Source organism: Sus scrofa, chromosome X (assembly GCF_000003025.6).
Source record: "Sus scrofa isolate TJ Tabasco breed Duroc chromosome X, Sscrofa11.1, whole genome shotgun sequence".
Lineage (NCBI taxonomy): Eukaryota > Metazoa > Chordata > Mammalia > Artiodactyla > Suidae > Sus > Sus scrofa.
In genome coordinates this window covers 52,365,088-52,386,437 of record NC_010461.5, presented here as the reverse complement: position 1 = coordinate 52,386,437, position 21,350 = coordinate 52,365,088, and the positions used below count along the sequence as shown (strand labels likewise).

The window sequence follows — 21,350 nt, the reverse complement described above, 5'->3', positions numbered from 1 at the left end:
TTGGACTATAAGGGATAGTGAGAAATAACCTCATACATTATTCTGCACTTAAATTCTACATCTTATTTGAGATTGTATCCTGGGTTTTATATTTTTTTAAAGATAGACAAGTCTATAGATCAAAGGAAGGCTCCAATGCACAATTTCTCTCCAAAATCTATTTGAGCATCAAAAAGCTCTTATTTGTATATGGTATGAATCCAGTATGCTGTACTCTGAGGCTCTTTCACCCATCCAGTCATCTCTAAATTAAACCTTTGTTTTAAAACAAGACTAAAAGGCAATCTTCCTTTCATCTGCCTACATTAGAATTTATTGAGGAAGCATATCTCAGATCTAGAGTGGTAAGGAAAGAAGACAATATTGAAAAACTAAACTAAGAATTTTTAAGTGGAGGGGCCTCAATCAGCCAGGGTACCAGGTACATTGACAGTCATAAATAACCATCTTGCCTTCTCTAATATGTCAAAATATGCTAATGTCCCCACAACAACTTCACAGAGTCAGCTTCCTGCTTTTGGGCACCTGATCTAATTTGGATCGCATTATCTCTTTTATGTATAAAATATAAAATGCAGTAGGAGACAGTTCTTCTAATTTGTCCCCATTTCATATTCCTATCCTTTCAGGAATTATGACCCCTTAGATAGTGATGGGCCTATCAAATACCCCTATGCAACCAGTAGGGACTTCTTTGGAATAAGGATAGGTTCTTTTCTACAGACCATGCATTTTATTGCTCTCCAAGAAAGTCTCATCCTGTGGGTTAACACGGCCTGGCTCCTGGGGCCCATAAGTTTCCACATTCTCCTCCAGATACCAAGACTGGTTCTCATCAAAAATCAAAAATAACAAGGCAAATTCTTGGTCCATGTCACGTCGTCCTCCATGGGGCTTCAGGATGCCCTTTCGGCAGATGGTCAAGGGTCCTACCAGGCCACTATACATGTCCTGGGGATAGGAGGCAGGAGGAGAGAGTGAAAGAGATGGATTTGTTCCTGAGTGGTAGTGCTCTACAGTGAGCTATATTGACATTCAAGCTCACTGAGACCTCAGCAGTTCATCATAATATCTTGCATTTATAAGCATCTCAACTGTATTTATTAAATTCATCCTCAGAAATATCTTGGGGCACAGGTAAGACATGCTATCTCATCTAAGATTTAGTTCAGCTGGACTATTCATTTATCTCCAAACCCATGAAGCAGTTTCACAACCCAGTACATTTCTCAGGTTGTTTCCTCTTCCTGTAATGACTGCCCCTCTATCATAGCCCTTATCTTATGTCATAATGCTATTCAGATATCAAGGCTCATGGTACAGGTACTTACCATTATGTTACCTTCTCTAGTCTCCCTCTCATTCATCCTCTCCTCCAAGCAGAAGTAATCACTTTCTCATGGAGCCCCATAGTACTTTCTATCATATAGTTTTAAGGAGCTACTAATACTATGCTATATTTAAAATATATTATATATATATACACTTATATTTAATATCTTTAATCTCAATATTATTTTATATTCATCTATCTCTAAAAATTATATCATATTCTTTGAAGATGGGAACTGTATCTTACCTTTGTATCATCCATAGCACCAGTTAAAGTGTCTAAAATGTAGGAGGGTCTCAAGAAAAGATTGTTGACAGCTGGTTGTGTATGGGTAGCTACATAGATAAACTCACTTTCCAGATGATAAAACAGACAAAATGACTTGTATAAATTCATTCCAAAGGAAAGACAAAACCAAATTTCAGCTAGAACCCCAATTTCTTGACAACTAATTCTAGGTTTCTTAAATCATAACATATTGTTTTATATGAACCAAGAAGAAGAAACAAGGAAGAAAATCCTCAAAATGAATATATGGTGCTACCTATTCCATTCATCTCTCCTTCTATATATTAAAATAAGCCCAGCATTTGAGGAATTTCCCCCAAATCCTGGGCTTCAAGTCTAGGCTTCTTACTGAATCTGTTTAATAGCTTCTTTTCCTAGGCAGTCTTCCCATTTCTGAGGCTCACATCCAGAAAATCAATATTGCCTTTACCTTAATGGGATCCACTGCAGAATAATAGATCCAGGAAACACAAGAAGAATCATTGGGCCCTGGGCCAGATCGCTCTGGGATATTCCATTGGTAAGTGAGAACCTCACCTAGAAAATGGAATAGGAGTCTCCAATTGGACCAGATCAGAAATATCTCCAGGCCGTTGTGGGTGAGTCTCACAATGTTTAAAATATTTCTGCATTATTCCCATAATACTCTTAATTTTATTTTTGTGCCTTTATTCTTCTCCTTTCTGGGACACCTACAGCCTCTCTTCTACTGTCCCTATCTTTAAAGATTCAGGTCCAGTCCTCTAGTAAGGCAACTCTGCTACTCTTCTCTCTGCTTATAATGTCCTTCTTTCTTTGGCTCTATTTTGGTCTCTTTTTCCTGATGCTGACTTCTCTATGGAGTAGTTTCTTCAATAACTCCTCTCTAGTCCTCTTCTCATTTTTCATACTCTCTCCTGGAAGATTTCAGCTGCTTTTCTGATGTCAGTTATGATCTATGGGTATTGACGATGCTTAAATATTTAGCTAGACATTCCCTGTCATTAAGCTCCAATCCAAAAGTTTCAATTACATACTGAACATCATTTAATTTTATTTATTTATTTATTTAATTTATTTATTTGTGGTATTAACAGAAACAAAGTACTACATATAATAGATAAGCAACAAATTTAAGTGTATAGCACAGGGAAGTATAACAATTATTTTATAATATCACATAATGGAGACTAATCTGCAAAATACTGAATCACTATGCTATATAACTGAAGCTAATATAACATTGTAATTTAAAGATACTGAACATCTTTTGAAGATTGTCCTGACAACACATCAAAAATTAAAATTGTTTTAAACTCACCTGTCTCCTTTGAAAAAAGAATGCTGTTAATCAATCTGTGCTTCCAGTGTTTAGTGATGACATTGAAACCCTCCTAGTTACTCAGATTTGATAAACTTTAGTGTTCTTTTTCTCCCTACCCTCATGCTCTCAACATCCAATCGTATGGAAAATCTTACCGATTGTACTTCTACAATACATTTTATGACCACAGTCTCTTTCTTTCAATTCCCAATATTTCTGCCCTTGTTTAGACCCTGATTTTTGAATACTCGATATTACAAAACTTCCCAACATGCTTCTCTAAGTCTTGCCCCCTCAAATCCATCTTCCAAGTGATGCCATATTAATTTCATAACAACTTTACTGATATTGAAATGTAATTAGCAAACTCTACAATTCTCAGATGTAATGTGAACAATTCAGTGGTTTTCATTATATTTGCAGAATTTTGTAATCATCAACACAATAATTTTAAAGAAATCATTACCATAAAAAGATCCATGCATTTCTTAGCCATCATTCTCTACTCCACCCTCAAACCAAAACCCTGGGAAACCACTAATCTATTTTTACATTTGTATAGTTTTCCCATTCTGAGTATTTTATATGAATCAGCTTATATAGGACTGATGTTAGCAAGATGGCAGACTAAGGAAGTCCAAATATGCATTTCCCCCCACAATAACAACCAAAACAGGGAATAAAAAATTTTATATCCATTAAGTAGTTCTGAGAGACCTCCAGAATACAAAGAAGAATGTGTATCAACACAGCAAAGCAAAATAACTGAAGATGGCCAAATAAATATAGGAATTATCTTACCTTAATCACTCTATTCTGGTATAGCTAGGCATCAAGATAGGACCCTCATGGAGGAAAAGAACAGTGGGAGATTGCCAGTGGCCTTTACCATCATGAATTCTTTCTTGATGCTGACTGGAGTCCATGCCTCTCTTCAACCTCTATAAGAAGGAATCACCACTATTCTGCCCCAAGCCAAGAAGACTCTATAACTTCTCTGCAGCTCAAGAAGGATATGCCATCACCTCAACTCCCAAGAGGAAAAGAGGAAACCTCCATTTCCCTTCCCCCCAAGAAGGAGCCATGACCCTTCCCCCTATCCAAGGAGCTATGACAAATCTGTCCTTCCTCCAAGGAACCACAGTTGCTCTTCCTCCAGCTCCACAAGGACTCACTGTTGACGTGTAACACCAAAGATGGAATTGCCGCCACTCCAATTCCCTATAAGGACACTACTGCATCCTTCTGAGATGGAGCCACTGACACTCCTTGCCCTCCCACCTATAAGTAACTACTGCCCTCCTGTGCCCTCCCTGAACCATCAAAACTGCATTTTCCAGAAGAGGCCACTGTCACTCTTCCCTCCCTCAGAGTCACATCTGTTCCCCACTTACCACAAGTAGGAACTGCTTCAACTCGCAGCCAAAGATACAGTGACACTTAGCTACCCCAAAAATGAGACACAACATCACAACTCCTCAAGAAGTTTATGATGCCCCCCTCCTCCAAAAGGAGACGTCACCCTGTGTTCCCCCAAGAAGGAGCCGCTGTTGCACTGACACCACTACACAAGGAGTTTATGCCACTCAGCCTTCCAAAAGGAGCCAATTCTGTTCTGGCTCCTCTACTCAGAAGCAGCCACTGCTGCTCCACTCCCACAAGAATAGCTGCCACTTGACCCCTCTGCCCAAACAGGAAATGCTCCTCCCTGGAGACATCAGAACCACTGCAGCAGTGAATGGGTCTGAACCACAAAATTCTGAGATACTTCTGTGAAGTGAATGGGGTCACCCCACAGATACTTCTGTGCATATCAGAAACCATTGCATGTGAACTCACATGTTGGGCATGGTGGAAAGAGGAATGTTCTCAGTCATAACTGCCTTATGGGGCGAAAAAGTGAACAAGAGGACCCAGGTAGCCTTCATCACTGAGAACTCCAATAGCCTTTGTCACCACCATGGATACCTGCAGACTTGTCCATTGAGGATCACTGCAGTATTCACTGAAACCAATCTCAGTTGATACAGCTCTATGTATACTATACCACCGTGCCCTACCCAGAACCAGAGCCAATACTGTACACACAGAACCAAAGTAGTCATGCCCCACCCAGCTAACACCCTTGTACCTAACTGTAGGTGAAGATCTTTCCTCATGGCGGCCAGAACATACAATTTGGAAGAGTTGAGAGATCCCTCAAAAGTGGAGATATCAGTGAAAAGCTACAAGAAATATGAGTGTGGATAGCCAAGGAAACATGACCCATCAAAGGAAGACAATTTTCTAGTAACCAACCCAAACACAATGGAGCTCTACAAATTGCCTAAAAATAATTTAAAAGGATGTTTTGGAGACGGGATTACTATGGCAGAATAGAAGGACTGGAGCTCAACTTCTGTCATAAAAACAACAAAATTACAACCAAATTCTGAGCAACCTTCAACCAAAAGGATTGAAAAATTTCAAAAAGATATCCTACTCTAGAAGACAAAGAGGAGATCACATCAAGAGGTAAAAGGGGCGATTACATGATATAGGCAACACCATGCCTACTGGGTGGGAAGACCCACATGCCTAAAAGTAACTGGTTCATAGAGACTTACCTACAGGCGTGAGAGTTCTGGGCCACACATAAAACCCCCATGCCTGGGGATCTGGCACTGGGAGCAAGAGCCCCTGAAGCATCTAGCATTGAAGGCCAGTGGGGCTGGTGCACATGAGCTCCACAGGACTGGGGGAATGGAGACCCAAATTTTCAAAGGCACACACAGACTTTCACATGCACTGCATCCCAAGCCCAAGCAAAGGCTCCATAGGAATCTGACTCAGACATGACTACAGTTCTTGGTGGATCTCCTGGGAAAATGGGGGGGGGTGGATGTGGCTTGTTGTGGTGGAAAGGCATCGGGGGCAAAGCTCTTGGGAATATTCATCAGCATACGTTTCTCTAGAGGTGGCCATTTTGGGAAAATCTGGCCCCACCCATCAGTGCTGAGAAGCTCCAGGCCAAACAAAAATCCAGGTGGGATCACAGCCTCACCCATCAGTAACCGGCTGCCTAAAAACCCCCAAGGTGCACAGCCAGCTCTAATCTCAGTCAGAGGCAAAGTCCCACCCACCAGAGGGATAGGAATCAGCCCCACCTACCAGTGGGCAGGCACCAGTCCCTCCCATCAGGAAGCCTACAGCAAAGCCCCCATACCAACTTCAGCCAAAAGGGGGGAAGACACCAGAAGAGAGGCTACAACTCTATTGCCTGCAAAAAGATCACCACACCAAAAACCTAAAAAAAAAAGGAAAAGACATAGAACCATAACTCAGATAAGGGAGAAAGAAAAACACCCAGAGGAGTTCCCGTCGTGGCGCAGTAGTTAACGAATCTGACTAGGAACCATGAGGTTGCAGGTTCGGTCCCTGCCCTTGCTCAGTGGGTTAACGATCCGGCGTTGCCATGAGCTGTGGTGTAGGTCGCAGATGCGGCTCGGATCCCGCGTTGCTGTGGCTCTGGCGTAGGCGGGCGGCTACAGCTCTGATTCAACCCCTAGCCTGGGAACCTCCATATGCTGCGGGAGTGGCCCAAGAAATAGCAACAACAGCAACAACAACAACAACAGACAAAAAGACAAAAGACAAAAAAAAAAAAAAAAAGATAAAAAAAAGAAAAACACCCAGAGCAACAGCTAAGTGACCAGGAGATTCTCAGCCTCCAGGAAAAAGATTTTAGACTGTTGATGCTGAAGATGATGCAAGACATTGAAAATAAACTGGAGGCAAAGATGGATAATTTACAGGAAACACTGAGCAAAGAAATACAAGATATAAAACTTAAGCCAGAAGTAATGCAAAATGCAATAACTGAAATAAAAAATTTATTAGAAGCAGCCAACAGGAGAATACAAGAGGACAAAGAACGAATAAGTGAGGTGGAGGACAGACTAGTGGAAATCATGGATGAGGAACAGAAAAGAGAAAAAAGATTGAAAACAAATGAAGAGAGTTTCAGAGAACTCTGGGACAAAGTTAAATGCACCATCACCTGTATTATAGGGATGCCAGAAGGAGAAGAGAGAGAGAAAGGGACAGAAAAAACATTCCAAGAGATAATAGCCAAAAACTTCCCTAACATGGGAATGGAAGCACTCACTCAAATCCAGTAAGCACAATGAGTATCATATGAAATAAACACCAGGAGGAACACCCCAAGGCACATATTAATCAAACTGACAAAAATTAAAGACAAAGAGAAAATATTGAAGGCAACTAGGGAAAAGAAACAACATACAAGGGAACCCAGATAAGGTTATTGGCAGATTTTTTTCAGGAGAAACTCTGCAGGCCAGAAGGGAGTGGCATGATATACTTAACGTGATGAAAGGAAAAAATCTCCAACCCAGGTTAATTTACCCAGCTAGGCTGTCATTCAGATTTGAAGGAGAAATCAAAACCTTCACTGATAAGCAAAAGCTAAGAGAATTCAGCAACACTAAACCAGCTTTACAACAAATACTAAAGGAACTTCTCTAGGCAGGAAAGAAAAGGCCACAACCATAAACAAAAATACCACAAATGGGAGTTCCCCTCATGGTGCAGCAGAAACTAATCTGACTAGGAACCATGAGGTTGCAGGTTTGATACCTGGCCTTTCTCAGTGGGTTAAGGATCCGGTGTTGCTGTGAGACATGTGTAGGTGGCAGACATGGCTCAGATCCCGAGTTGCTATGGCTGTGGTGTAGGCTGGCAGCTACAGCTCCGATTGGACCATTAGCATGGGAACCTACATATGCCACTAGTGCAGCCCTAAAAAGCAAAAAAAAAAAAAAAAAAAACAAACCCTAAAAACGAAAACCAAAATACCACAAATGACAAGGCTCAACAGTAAAGGCATATATACAGTAATAATATGAAATGATCCATGCACAGTTATGCTGGTGAAACCAGAAATCGTGAGAAGAGGAGGATACAAATGCAGGACGCTGGAGACGTACTTGCAGTTGAGACCAACAACTTAAAACAATCCTGTATATATATATATATATATATATATATATATATATATATATATATAGACTGCTATATAAATGCTTCAGGGCAACTGCAAACCAAAAATCTACAATTGATAAACACACAAATAAGAAAAATCAACTCAAATACAACACTACAAATAGCAATCAAACCACAAGAAGAGAAACAAGAGAAGGGGAGAAAAAAGAGCAACACAAACAAATCCAAAAAAATTAATAAAATGGCAATAAGAACATACATATCAATAATTACCTTAAATGTTAATGGACTAAATGCCCCTACCAAAAGACAAAGACTGGCTGAATAGATACAAAAACAAGACCCATATGTATGCTGTCTTCAAGAGACCCGCTTCACTTCTAGGGACACATACAAATTAAAAGTGAGAGGATGGAAAACAATATTCCATGCAAATGGAAATCAGAATAAACCTGGAATAACAATACTCATATCAGACAAAATAGACTTTAAAATAAAGAATATTTTAAGAGACAAGGAAGGACACTACATAATGATCAAAGGAACAATCCAAGATGATATAAAAATTTTAAATATCTAGGGACCCAACATAGGTTCACCATGAAGTATAAGGTAACTGCTAACAACTTTAAAAGGACAAATCAACAATAACACAATCATAGTGGGGGACTTTAATACCCCACTTACAACAATGGACAGATCATCCAGACAGAAAATCAATAAGGAAACACAGGCCCTGAATGATGCATTAAACCAGATGGACTTAAGAGATATTTATAGGACATTCCATCCAAAAGCAATAGAATACAGAAAAGACATTCTTCTCAAGTGCACATAGAACATCCTCTAAGATTGATCACATCCTGGGCTACATATCAAGCCTTGGTAACTTTAAGAAAATTGAAATCATATCAAGCATCTTTTCCGACTACAACGTTATACAACTGGAAATCGACAACAAGAGAAAAACTTCAAAAAACACAAACACGTGGAGACGAAACAACATGGTACTAAACAACCAATGGATCACTGAAGAAACCAAAGGGGAAATTAAAAAATACATAGCAGCAAATGACAATGAAGGTACGAAACTCCAAAACCTATGGGATGCAACAAAAGCCGTTCTAAGAGGAAAGTTTAGAGCAATACAAGCCCACCTCAGGAAACAAGAAAAAGCTCAAATAAACAAGCTAACATTACATCTAAAGCAGCAAGAGAGTGAAGAACAGACAAGACCTAAAGTTAGTAGAAGGAAGGAAATCATAAAGATCAGAGCAGAAATCAATGAAATAGAAACAAAGAAAACCATAGAAAAATCCATGAAACGAAAAGCTGGTTCTTTGAAAAGAGCAACAAAAATGATAAATCCTTAGCTAGACTTATCAAGACAAAAAGAAAGAGGACTCAAATCAATAAAATTAGAAATGAAAAAGGAGAAGTAACAACGGACATCACAGAAACACAAAGTCTCATGAGAGACTACTATATGAAACTATACGCCAATAAAACGGAAAACCTAGAAGAAATGGACACATTCTTAGAAAAGTACAATCTTCCAAGACTAAACCAAGATGAAATAGAAAAGATAAATGGACCAATCACAAGAACTGAGATTAAAACTGTGATTTACAATCTTCCAACAAACAAAAGTCCAGGACCAGATGGCTTCACAGGCAAATTCTATCAAACATTTAGAGAAGAGCTAACACCTCTCCTTCTGAATCTTTTTCAAAAAAACTGCAGAGGAAGGGATACTCCCAAACTCATTCTGTGAGGCCACCATCACCCTCACACCAAAACCAGACAAAGACACCACAAAAAAAGAAAATACAGGCAATTTCACTGACGAACATTGATGCAAAAATCCTCAACAACATACTAGCAAACCGCATCCAACAATACATCAAAAGGATTGCACATTATGATCAAGTGGGATTTATCCCAGGGAGGCAAAGGTTCTTCAATATCCACACATACTTCAGTGTGATACACCACATTAACAAACTGAAGACTAAAAACCCTATGATCCTCTCAATAGACGTGGAAAAAGCCTTTGACAAAATCCAACACCCATTTCTGATAAAAAAAAAAAAAACCCTTCAGAAAGTGGGCATAACGGGAACCTAGCTCAACATGATAAAGGCCATATGTGACAAACCCACAGCAAACATTCTCAATGGTGAAAAGCTGAAAGAATTCCCGCTGAGATCAGGAGCAAGACAAGGATGTCTGCTCTCACCACTATTGCTCAACATAGTTTTGGAAGTCCTAGCCACAGCAATCAGAGAAGTAAAAGAGATAAAATGAATCCAAATCGGAAAGGAAGAAGTCAAACTGTCATTATTTGCAGATGACATTATACCATATCTAGAGAATCCTAAAGACTCTACCAGAAAACTGTTAGAGAGGGAAGCAAGATGGTGGAAGAGTAGGGGGGAAGGCTTGCCCTCTCCCACAAACACAACAACAGCAAAAAACACATATACATGTTAAACGACTCACACAGAAAAGCAACTAAATGCTGGCAGAAGAACTTAAACCTCCAATAATAGCAAGAATCTCGTGACATTACTGGGTAAAACAAGAGAAAAGAGGAGAGATAGAGAAGGGGAATCAGGACCCCAACTGGCACTCCCGAAAGGGAACTGTGAAGGAGAAAGGGAACCCACACCCTGGAAAGTCACCTAATCAACAGAAAGATCAACCAAGTCAGAGGGATCTCCAGATGCTGAGAAGAGGGCAGCAGTAGGTCTGAGATCTGAAAAGCAAAGTGAGAGCCAAACAGATCATCTGAACTACTGGCACAGTCACCACAAACTGAGATGCTTGGGTTGGGGGTGTGCACCAAGACCTAGGTTCTGGAGGTTAGTCCCCGGGAGTGGGCTGGGTTTGGCAGTGTGGAGACAGCCTGAGGGACTAGGAAGCAGTGCATCATGGGTGGAAGGAGCAATATGCTAAGGGCTGCAGAGTGGAAAGCCACAACAGAGGGAACCTGGGAGAAGATCTCGACCCACAGGAGAGACAAGGTGCCAGTGTTGGGGAGAGGAGAGGAGAAGGGGTGGGCTGCCAGAGAATACTCCTTGCACCCCAGCGAGTGCACTTGCCACCAGCTAGCAGAGAGCAGTGCTTCCCAGTGCATCTCCCCTCCCCCTAATCCCCATGTGTGCCAGACCTGAGGCTTCCTGCCATCCTGGAAGGCTGACCTCACCACTCGCAAGAAGCCAACCACCTCTGGGGCTTACCCAGGCCTGGCCTGCCAGCCTCTGAAGGGGCCACACTCCTGTGGAGCAGCACCCAGCAACACCCAACCCCTAAAGAGCTCTGTGGCCCAGAAACACCAGGGCAAGCTCTGCCCAGCCACGGGAAAACTGCTTCCATCAAGGTGCGGTCCTGCCAGTCCCATCTGTCCTGGGGAAGTGCTCCATTGCCTCCCAGTGGCCCAGCTAGCACCACCCGCCCTTGGGAGGTGCTGTAATCCCATGGAGCAGTTGCCCAGAACCTCCACCCCCTGGACAAGCTCCATTGATCAGAAGCACTGTGGCAAGCCCTACCCGGCCATGGGAAGTCTGCCTCCATCATGGTGTGGTCTTGCCAGTCCCATCTATGCCGTTTACCATCACATCCAAAAGAATAAAATACCTAGGAGTAAACCTACCTAAAGAGACAAAAGACCTGTACTCTGAAAACTATAAGACACTGATGAAAGACATCAAAGATGACACAAATAGATGGAAAGACATACCATGCTCTTGGATTGGAAGAGTTAATATTATCAAAATGACTATACTACCTAAGGCAATCTACAGATTCAGTGCAATCCCTATCAAATTACCAAGGACACTTTTCACAGAAAAATCTTTTAAAGTTTGTTTGGAAGCACAAAAGACCCAGAATAGCCAAAGACATCCTTAAAAAGAAAAATGGAGCTGGAGGCATCAGGCTCCCAGACTTCAGACTATACCACAAAGCAACAATCATCAAAACTGTATGGTACTGGCACAAAGACAGAACTATAGATGAGTGAAACAGGATAGAAAGCCCAGAATTCAATGCACATGCCTATAGCCAACTAATTTATGACAAAGGAGGCAAGAATATACAATGGAGAAAGGACAGCTTGTTCAATAAGTGGTGCTGGGAAAACTGGACAGCCACATGGAAAAGAGTTAAATTAGAACACTCCCTAACACCATACACAAAAATAAACTCAAAGTGGATTAAAGACCTAGGTGTAAGACCAGACACTATCAAACTCTTAGAGGAAAACATAGGCCAAACACTCTCTGACATAAATGACAGCAACGTCTTCTCAGATCCACCTCTTAGAGTAATGATGGTAAAAGCAAAAGTAAACAAATGGAACCTAATGAAATTTGAAGGTTTCTGCACAACAAAGGAAACCTTAAACAGAATGAAAAGACAACCCACAGAACGGGAGAAAATCTTTGCAAATGAATCAACTGACAAGGATTAATCTCCAAAATTTATAAATACCTTCTGTAGCTCCATACCAAAAAAACAAGCAACCCAATCCAAAAATGGGCAGAAGATCTAAACAGACAGTTCTCCAAAGAAGACATAAAGATGGCCAAAAGACACATGAAAAGATGTTCAACATCACTCATGATTAGAGAAATGCCAATCAAAACCACTCTGAGGTACCACCTTACACCAGCCAGAATGGCCATCATCCAAAAGTCTACAAACAAGAAGTGCTGGAGAGGGTGTGGAGGAAAAGGAACCCTAGTACACTGTTGGTGGGATTGTAAATTGGTGCAGTCACTTTGGAAAGCAGTATGGAGATTCCTCAGAAAACTAAAACATAGAACTACCATTTGATCCATCAATCCCACTGCTGGGCATCTATCCACAGAAAACCATGACTCGCAAAGACATATGTACTCCGATGTTCACTGCAGCACTCTTTTCAATATCCAAGACATGGAAACAGCCTAAATGTCTATCAGAGGAGTGGATCAAGAAGAGGTGGTACATATACACAATGGAATATGACTCAGCCATTAAAAGGCACGAAATACCAGCATTTTTAGTAACATGGATGGACTTAGAAATTACCATGCTAAGTGAAGTCAGCCATACAATGAGACACCCACATCAAATGTTCTCACTGACATGTGGAATCTGACAAAAGGATAGACTGAACTTCTTTGCAGAACAGATGCTGACTCAGACATTGAAAAACTTATAGTCTCCAGAGGAGACAGTTTGGGGGATGGGGGGATGTGCTTGGGTTGTGGGATGGAAATCTTGTGAAATTGGATTTTGATGATCATTACACAACCATAGATGTGACAAATTCATTTGAGTATAAAATAAATAAATAAATACATGTAACATATCATATGTTCAAAGTGAAGTATAACAAGCATATTATCATCTAAATAATTCCAGAAATACTTTGGTCAAAATTCTGCATCTATTTATGATAAAAACTGGCCACAATGTGGATCTGCAGGTACCATATCTCAACATAATAAAGGCCATATGTGACAAACCCACAGAAAATATTATGTTCAATGGTAAAAAACTGAAATTATTTCTTCTAAGATCAGGAACAAGACAAAGATGCTCACTCATTACTTTTATTCAACATGAATGGAAGTCTTAGCCACATTAATCAGAGGAGAAAAATAAACAAAAGCAGTCCAAATTGGAAAGGAAGAAGTGAAATTGTCATGGTTTGCAGATGACTTGGTACTATATATAAAAAATCCTGGGGTCAAGATGGCAGGGTTGTAGGATATGGCTCTCACCTTCTCCCACAAACATATTCCCCCAAAAAATCTACATACAGAATGATTCACACAGAACAACTACTGAATGCAGGCAGAATAAATAAGTCTCCCCAAAGGGCAAGAATCCTCCACATAACTGAGTGAATGAAAAGGCAAAGAGAGAGAGAGTTTTTTTTAAAAAAAAGAATCAGGACAAGATCAGCACTCCTGAGAGGGAGCTGTGAAACAGGAAAGGAATTCACATGATGGAAAGATATCTAACTGACAAAGAGTTCAGCCTGGATGGAAGAAGAGCCTAAAAGCCTCAAAGAAAAGTGCATCAGCCATTCTAAGGAAGGAAAAGCAGAGAGAGAGTCACACATACTATTTATACCACTGCCTGGTGCACCAGAGCCTGAGTCACTCGGGCAGGACCCGGGCACTGAGTCTTGGTTTATAGAGGTCAGTTCCAGGCAGAGGACAAGGTTTGGCTGTGTAGAAGCAGCCTGAAGGGGCTAGGGAGCAGTGAACCATAGCCAAAGGAACATTAAAGTAGGCCTGGGCTTGCCAAAGATGCAAGGCACCATTGTTGGGGAGTAAAGAGGAGGGGTGGGAATGCCATAGGAACTTATTTGTGCATGCTCAGGATCTCAGGTGGTGGGGTGCCTATTGCACAAGCTATGGGGTGGGTGCAAACCACTGCAGCAGTGTTGAATTCCAGAGATGGGGCAACCCATCATCACCTCAGTAACCTCTGGTGCCATGGTGGGCCCTGCAACCAAGCATTGTACATTTTCCTCACTTTCCTGTAAATGCACATGCCTCATTGTTGCCACTGCCAAGGGCTCTGGGCACAGTCCCCACCTCCCTGAGGTTCACTGCAACTGCTGATTGTCCTGAAACCAGGAGCTAGCCTGTGTCCTCACCTCTCCATGAGGTTTTCCACTGTCAAGGGCTTGGCAGCCAGGTGCTGCCTGTGTGAGATTTTCATTGTCCCCACTTGCCTAGAAGCACAGTCACGTCATACACCTTCATGCCCCCTATCAAGAGGATAATGGCCTGCACACACTGAGGAATGATACAGCAAGCATACAAGCCAAAAGCAGCCTGCATGACCCCCAAAATACTAAGACCTCACAAGCTACTCAGGGATTCTCCCACATATTAATAGCCATTCAAGACTACAGTAAATAATTGTTTTCCCTAAATTCACAGAACAAGGCAAAATATAAGCAAAATGAAGAAGCACAGGAACCATTTCCAGTTAAAAGAACAGGAAAATTCTCCTGAGGGAAAAAACATTAAAAGAGACCTCTGTAGTCTAACAGGCACTGAGTTCAAAAAGGATGTAATGAAAGAACTGTTGAAATTAAGATCAGATATCTACAGTAAAACATATTACTTTAAAAAGGAACTAGAAACTATAAGTGGTCCTGGGAAAACTGGATATCTGCATAAAAATCAATGAAACTAGAACATGCAATGGCACCATGCACAAAAATAAACTCAAAATGGTTTAAAGACTTAAACATAATACATGATGCCATAAAATTCCTAGAAGAAAGGCAAAACATCCTCTGACATAAACTGTACAAATATTTTCTTAGGTTAGTCTCCCAAGGCAATGGAAATTTAAAACAAACAAATGAATGGTACCTAATAAAACTTATAAGTTTTTCAGAGCAAAGGAAACCATTAAAAAAAAGACTACCTATAGAATGGGAGAAAATAGTTGCATATAAAGGAAACAAAATGGCTTAATCTTCAAAATGTACAAACAATGCATACTACTCAACAACAACAACAAAAATCCAAAAAAAAGGGGAGAATACCTAAATACACATTTGTCCAAAGAAGACATATGTATGGCCAGTAGGCACATGAAAAGATGCTCAACATCACTAAATTTTAAAGAAAAGCAAATCAAAACTACAATGAGGTACCACCTCACACTAGTCAGAATGGTCATTATTAATAAGCCTACACATAACAAATCCTGGAGATGTGGGAAAAGTTATCCTCTTGTTGGCGATGGCAACAATGGCATCATGCACAAAAATAAACTCAAAATGGTTTAAAGACTTAAACATAATACACGATGCCATAAAATTCCTAGAAGAAAGGCAAAACATCCTCTGACATTCCCTCTGTTGGTAGGAATGTAAGATGATACAACTAAAATGGAAAATAGTATGTAAATTCCTTAGAAAACTATAAATAAAATTACCATATGATCCAGCAAGCCCACTCCTGGGCATATATCTGGACAAAATTACAACTCAAAAGGATACGTACACCTGCATGTTCATAACAGCTACTACTATTTGTAGTAGCCAAGACATGAAGAAACCTAAATGCCCATATATGTGGTACATATATACAATGGAATACTACTTGAACATAAAAAAGAATGAAATAATGTTATTTATAGAAACATGGATGCAACTAGAGATTCTCATACTAAGTAAGTCATAAAGAGATAGACAAACACAATATGATATAACTTACATCTGAAATCTAATACAGGGCACAAATAAACCTATCTACAGAATAGAAAGAGACTCACAGATGTAGAGAACACACTTGTGGTTGCCAAGGTGGGGGGAGGTGGGAGCAGGATGGACTGGGATTTTGTGGTTAGCAGATGCAAACAATTACATTTAGAATGGATAAGCAATGTGGTCCTACTCTATAGTATGTGAAATTATGTCTAGTCTCTTGGAATAGACATGATGGAAGGTAATATAAGAAAGGAAATGTATGTGTATGTGTAACTGGGTCACTTTGCTGTACAGCAGAATTGGTACAACATTGCACTCAACTATACTCTGTTATTTTTTTTAATCCCAAAGCTACACAAACAAAACACCCCACTACTTCATGCTTTTTAAATCTCCTTTGTGAATGGTATGACCATCCAAGTGCTTAATCCAAAAGTAAGCTTGTTATCATTTACTCTCTCTTATCCTTAACATCTGTATAATCATTATATTTTATTGATTATACATTAACATCTCTCAAACCCATTTAATTATCTCAATCATCATTTCCTACCACTTTTGTCATTGTCATCACTTGTGCAGATTACTACAATAACCTTCTAAAGTGAGTTCCCTGCATCCAATGTATCCCTTTTCTCCTTTTTAGTCATTTATCGATGATCTTAATACCTATATCACCATCTTCCTACATACCCCAATCTCCACTGCTCGGTGACTTTTAAATTCTGTATGGATAATACATGTAACACTCTAGCCTCTTAGTCCCTTGTTCTCCTCATCTCCAGTATCTTTCACTTCCACTTTACTTTAGCCCTTGGTCAAACCTCAGACTGTCTCATCACCTGAAATTTCTCTGCTTAAGTATTAAACCATATTCACTATTTTCACCCACACATCTCCTAATTACTCCTTAGTCCATTATAATCTGCCTTACTTTCCCATCAGTTTATCAAAAGCACCAGCCACTCCCTTATTGCTATATCTAATGGGAAATTTTATATTCTTATCTTATTTAACCTCTCTGAGGAACCTGAAACTGTTGACATCTTCATCATTCAAATTATCTTCTTTCTAACATTTTTGATGCCATATTTATCCTGGTTTTCATCCTAACATCTTACTTCTTCTCATGCTTACTTTTCAATTAGTACCTCCCTTCAAAATGGTTTTCCTCAGGGTCTTATTCTAGGATTCCTACTGTCTCATTGACTGTACTCTTCCAAGACAACTGTGTTTGTTCTTTTGCCTTCAGTTGCTACATAAATGTTGATGCCATTAATATATAATCTCTAAAATAATACCTTTCTTTTGAGTTCTATACCTTTATGTCTATTAAATAGCTCTATTTGGTTGTATTATGGGCATCTCAAATTCAAGAAATTCAAAAATGAACTCACAATCATTAAATTTTCCCTATACCAAATCAGTTTATTCCCATGTCCCCTATATTGGTGAATGACATCACTATTCACCCAGTTGTCCAATACAAAATCTATTTACCTGGTTGTCCAGGACAAAAATCTTGGAGCCATTCTAGGATTTTCCTAAAATATGTGGTTGTTGTACAAGAATCCTTCTTACTTCAATATCAAATCCTGTTGATTCTACTTTATTTTTTTAGAACCTATCCCCTTTCCTCAACTTCAAATTTCATTGCTTACTACTGGGTCTTTACATATTGCATTCCCCAGATTTGGAATTTATTTTCCCCTAATTTTCTTCCACACTATCACTTTACCCACATACATACAGCTCATCCTTTATATTAGTAGTTCTTCAAAGTGTAGTTCCTGATCCAGAAACATCATCAACTTGTTTGAATAAGAAAATTCTTGGAACCCATTCCAGACCTACTGAATCAGAGGCTCTGGGGGTGATCCTAGCAATCTATGGTTTAACTAGATTTCCATGTTATTCTAATGCATTCTAAAGTGTGAGAACTACTGATTTAGAGCTCAGCTAAGATATGGTAACTGATTAGGGCCCTGTCAGACTTCTGTGCACAAAACACCTTTCTGTGTCCCACATTTCTTATCTTTAGGAAATGGGCCTAATTCAGCCCCCATGGCCTTCCCAGAGTTCCAAGGAGAAGATTCAGACAGTTGGTGATTGTGGAATGGAGGAGATGGAAAGACAAGGGAGGAACAGTCAAGGAACAATTGTGCAGCCTTGGAGCAGGATGCTGGTCCCTGTCAAGGGATACACATAATGATGTAAGCATCTTACATAGCTAGGAGAAAATTTATACTCCTTATGCTTCTTTTAGAAATGAATACTTTAAAATTGAACAGATTTTTTGTGCTTCTCCCTTGTTTGATTGCACCCTAGACACATTCACCTGTAAGCTAAAAATTAGGCACCCTGAGCACAATTGACTGTGAGTTAAAGATTATTAGCATGATGTTTTTTAGGAACTTTCCTTGTTGTTCTAATCTCTGATCAATATGCCCTTTTCACAGCTACTGTTGTTCTAGGCAATAACCCAGAAGACAACCACTAGGATCATGCTGAGAGCTCATGATGCCAGCTTTGATGACAGATATTCCCCCAAAGAAAGAAGAATGTACATTTGCCTCAATCCTGATTCTTATCTGAAAGCCTGTTTTTCTCCTTTTAGACTATAAAATTCCCTGCAATTCTTCCCCAAAGGAGGACACAGTCTTTAAGGAATTAAACTGTTATGGCCTCCTTTGCCTGGCAAAGCAATAAAAGCTATTTTTTTTCTTTTTCACCCAAAACTCTGTTTCTGCATTTCTATTCTGCACTGGTGGACAGAGGCTGAGTTTCAACAACAACCATCACCTACTCTGGGAAACCAACCTTGATCACCCAAACATTAGATTAGATACCCTAATCTACACCTCCATAGCACATTTTAAAAATCCCTGTTTTACACTGAAAACATTGTGTTATAATTACCAGTTTACTTATCTCTATGTCATAACAGCTCAAGTATTTTAAAGGTAGGAAGAAATTTTATTTCTCACTATTTCCATAACTTCTAACATTGTTCCTGCACATAGTAGGCACCTTGTAATTGTTTATTCAATGAATGAATAATCATAGGAGAATGTGGTCAGGATTTTAGTAGCCCTACCTTTAGTATTAGAAGTTTAGTGTGTAACTGGGGTTAAGATTTGTTGGTACTAAGATGATAAGAAATTTATATATGGCTGGGTTTAAGAAAACAATGGCCAAGATTAAGTTCATATCTACAGAGGGTTAGAAGCTTAATCCGTATTCAGGGTTCAGGACAGTATAAGGCTCCATATGCAGCAAGTGCTGGGTACATCTTTCAGGAAATAAAAGACATAATAGGGTCAGTAGCCTGTTTGAAATTGAAAAAAAAAAGAGCATTTCATAGACAAATTTAGGCTGTGGCTTAGTTATGGTTAATATTCCCATTTCTGTTCTCTAAGAGAATATTTTTAAAAAATTTTATAATGATTTTTATCTTTTCCATTATAGCTGGCTTACAGTGTTCTGTCAATTTTCTAGTGTGCAGCGAAGTGACCAAGTCTCTCTCTCTCTCTCTCTCTCTCTCTCTCTCTCTCTCTCACACATATACATATTTTCCACATATTATTCTCCATCATGCTCAATCACAAGTGACTATATATAATTCCTAGTGGTAACAGCAGGATCTCATTGCTTATCCATTCCAAATGCAATATTTTGCATCTATCAACCCCAGATTCCCACCCCATCTCACTCCCTTGCCCTCGCCCTACAAGTCTATTCTCTAAGTATATGAGTTTCTTTTCTGTGGAAAGGTTCATTTGTACCATACATAAGAGAATATTTAAAAAAATAAAGGAACAAACTGAGAGGACTGAAACAGAGATGTCTCACTACCTATTTCCTTCACTAAATGTTCCCACTCACCAGGCTCAGCAGCCAGTGGCCAGCCAGTTCTAGATTCTAGCACTCCATGGGCATGAACAGAGTAGGGGCGGCTGGCATTATTCTTGAACACCACAGTTAGAATATCACCGACCTCTCCTCTGAGAAGTGGACCTAATACATGCAAAGGAAGAAAAATTCTAATTAGTGGAATAGTGGGACAGGTACATTAAAGGAATTAAAGAAAGGTATATATATAGGAGCTCCCTAGAATTAGGAGCTTTCCCCAAGAAGGGATCCAAAGACTGAAAGTCAAGACTGACTCAATTTTTAAATTCAGGTGTTCCCATCATGGCCCAGCTGTTAATGATTCTGACTAGTGTCCATAAGGATGTGGGTTCGATACCTGGCCTCATTCAGTGGGTTAAGGATCTGGCATTGCTGTGAGCTGTGGTGTAGGTTGCAGATGTGGCTCTGATCCCCTGTTGCTGTGGCTGTAGTGAAGGTAGGTGATTATAGCTCCTATTGGACTCCTATCCTGGGAACCTCCATATGTCGCAGGTGTGGCCTTAAAAAGACAAAAAGACAATTTTTTTTCTTTTTAGTTCAAAAGGCCTAAACATATACCTATACCCACAAAATGAGGGTAGTTCAACAGCAATTTTGCCTCCAATTTTCTCCACTTCTTCCACTCCAACTCTCTTTGTATAATAAATACACTAAGGTTCTAAATAATCAGGTCTCTATGGAATCATCGTTGGTAGGGAGTGACAGTTTGGCACAGAGTAAGGAATTGCTGAGTTCCCTTCAAGGGCCAGTGGGCCCCTTCTGTATGAGACAACAATAAAGAAACTCATTGGCCCCTATAAGAGTGAAGAAACTACAGCAAAAATTGAAATCATGGAAGGGTAATACTGGTTCCCTGTACCATTTTTTTCTACTTTTTAATATTCTTAAGTTACCTTGTTTTTAGCATTTTAAAAAATCCAGGGAGTTCCCATTGTGGATTTTTGGGTTATGAACCTGACTAGTATCCATGAAGATGTAGGTTTGATACCTGGCCTCACTCTGTGGGTTAAGGAACTGGCTTGTGAGCAGTGGTTTAGGTAACAGACATGACTCAGATCCTGCATTTCTGTGGCCGTGGCATAGGCCAGAAGCTTAAGCTCTGATTTGACCCCTAGCCTGGGAGCTTCCATATGCTCCAGGTACAGCCCTAAAAAGCAATAAAATAAAATATTTTTTTAAAATAAAAAATCCATCACACTTACAAATCCCTAGGCATAGAATACTGGAAATACCTGGTTCAGGTTGTAGTGGAATTCATGAATTACCTCCTTTTC

The 21,350-nt window shown here is 39.8% G+C and overlaps 1 protein-coding gene across 7 annotated transcripts in view; it reads right to left on the bottom strand.

Annotated features, from left to right (window-relative positions):
• HEPH (hephaestin) overlaps positions 1-21,350 on the bottom strand; it is an 82,474-nt gene that overhangs the window by 10,947 nt on the left and 50,177 nt on the right. For all 7 annotated transcript variants that reach the window (XM_021079775.1, XM_021079776.1, XM_021079773.1 and 4 more), the window contains exons 15-17: positions 20,050-20,181; positions 2,052-2,158; positions 726-951 (exon numbers count right to left, since the gene is read on the bottom strand). In XM_021079775.1, coding sequence (XP_020935434.1) covers positions 726-951; positions 2,052-2,158; positions 20,050-20,181 — 465 coding nt within the window. The remainder of the gene's footprint in view (positions 1-725; positions 952-2,051; positions 2,159-20,049; positions 20,182-21,350) is intronic.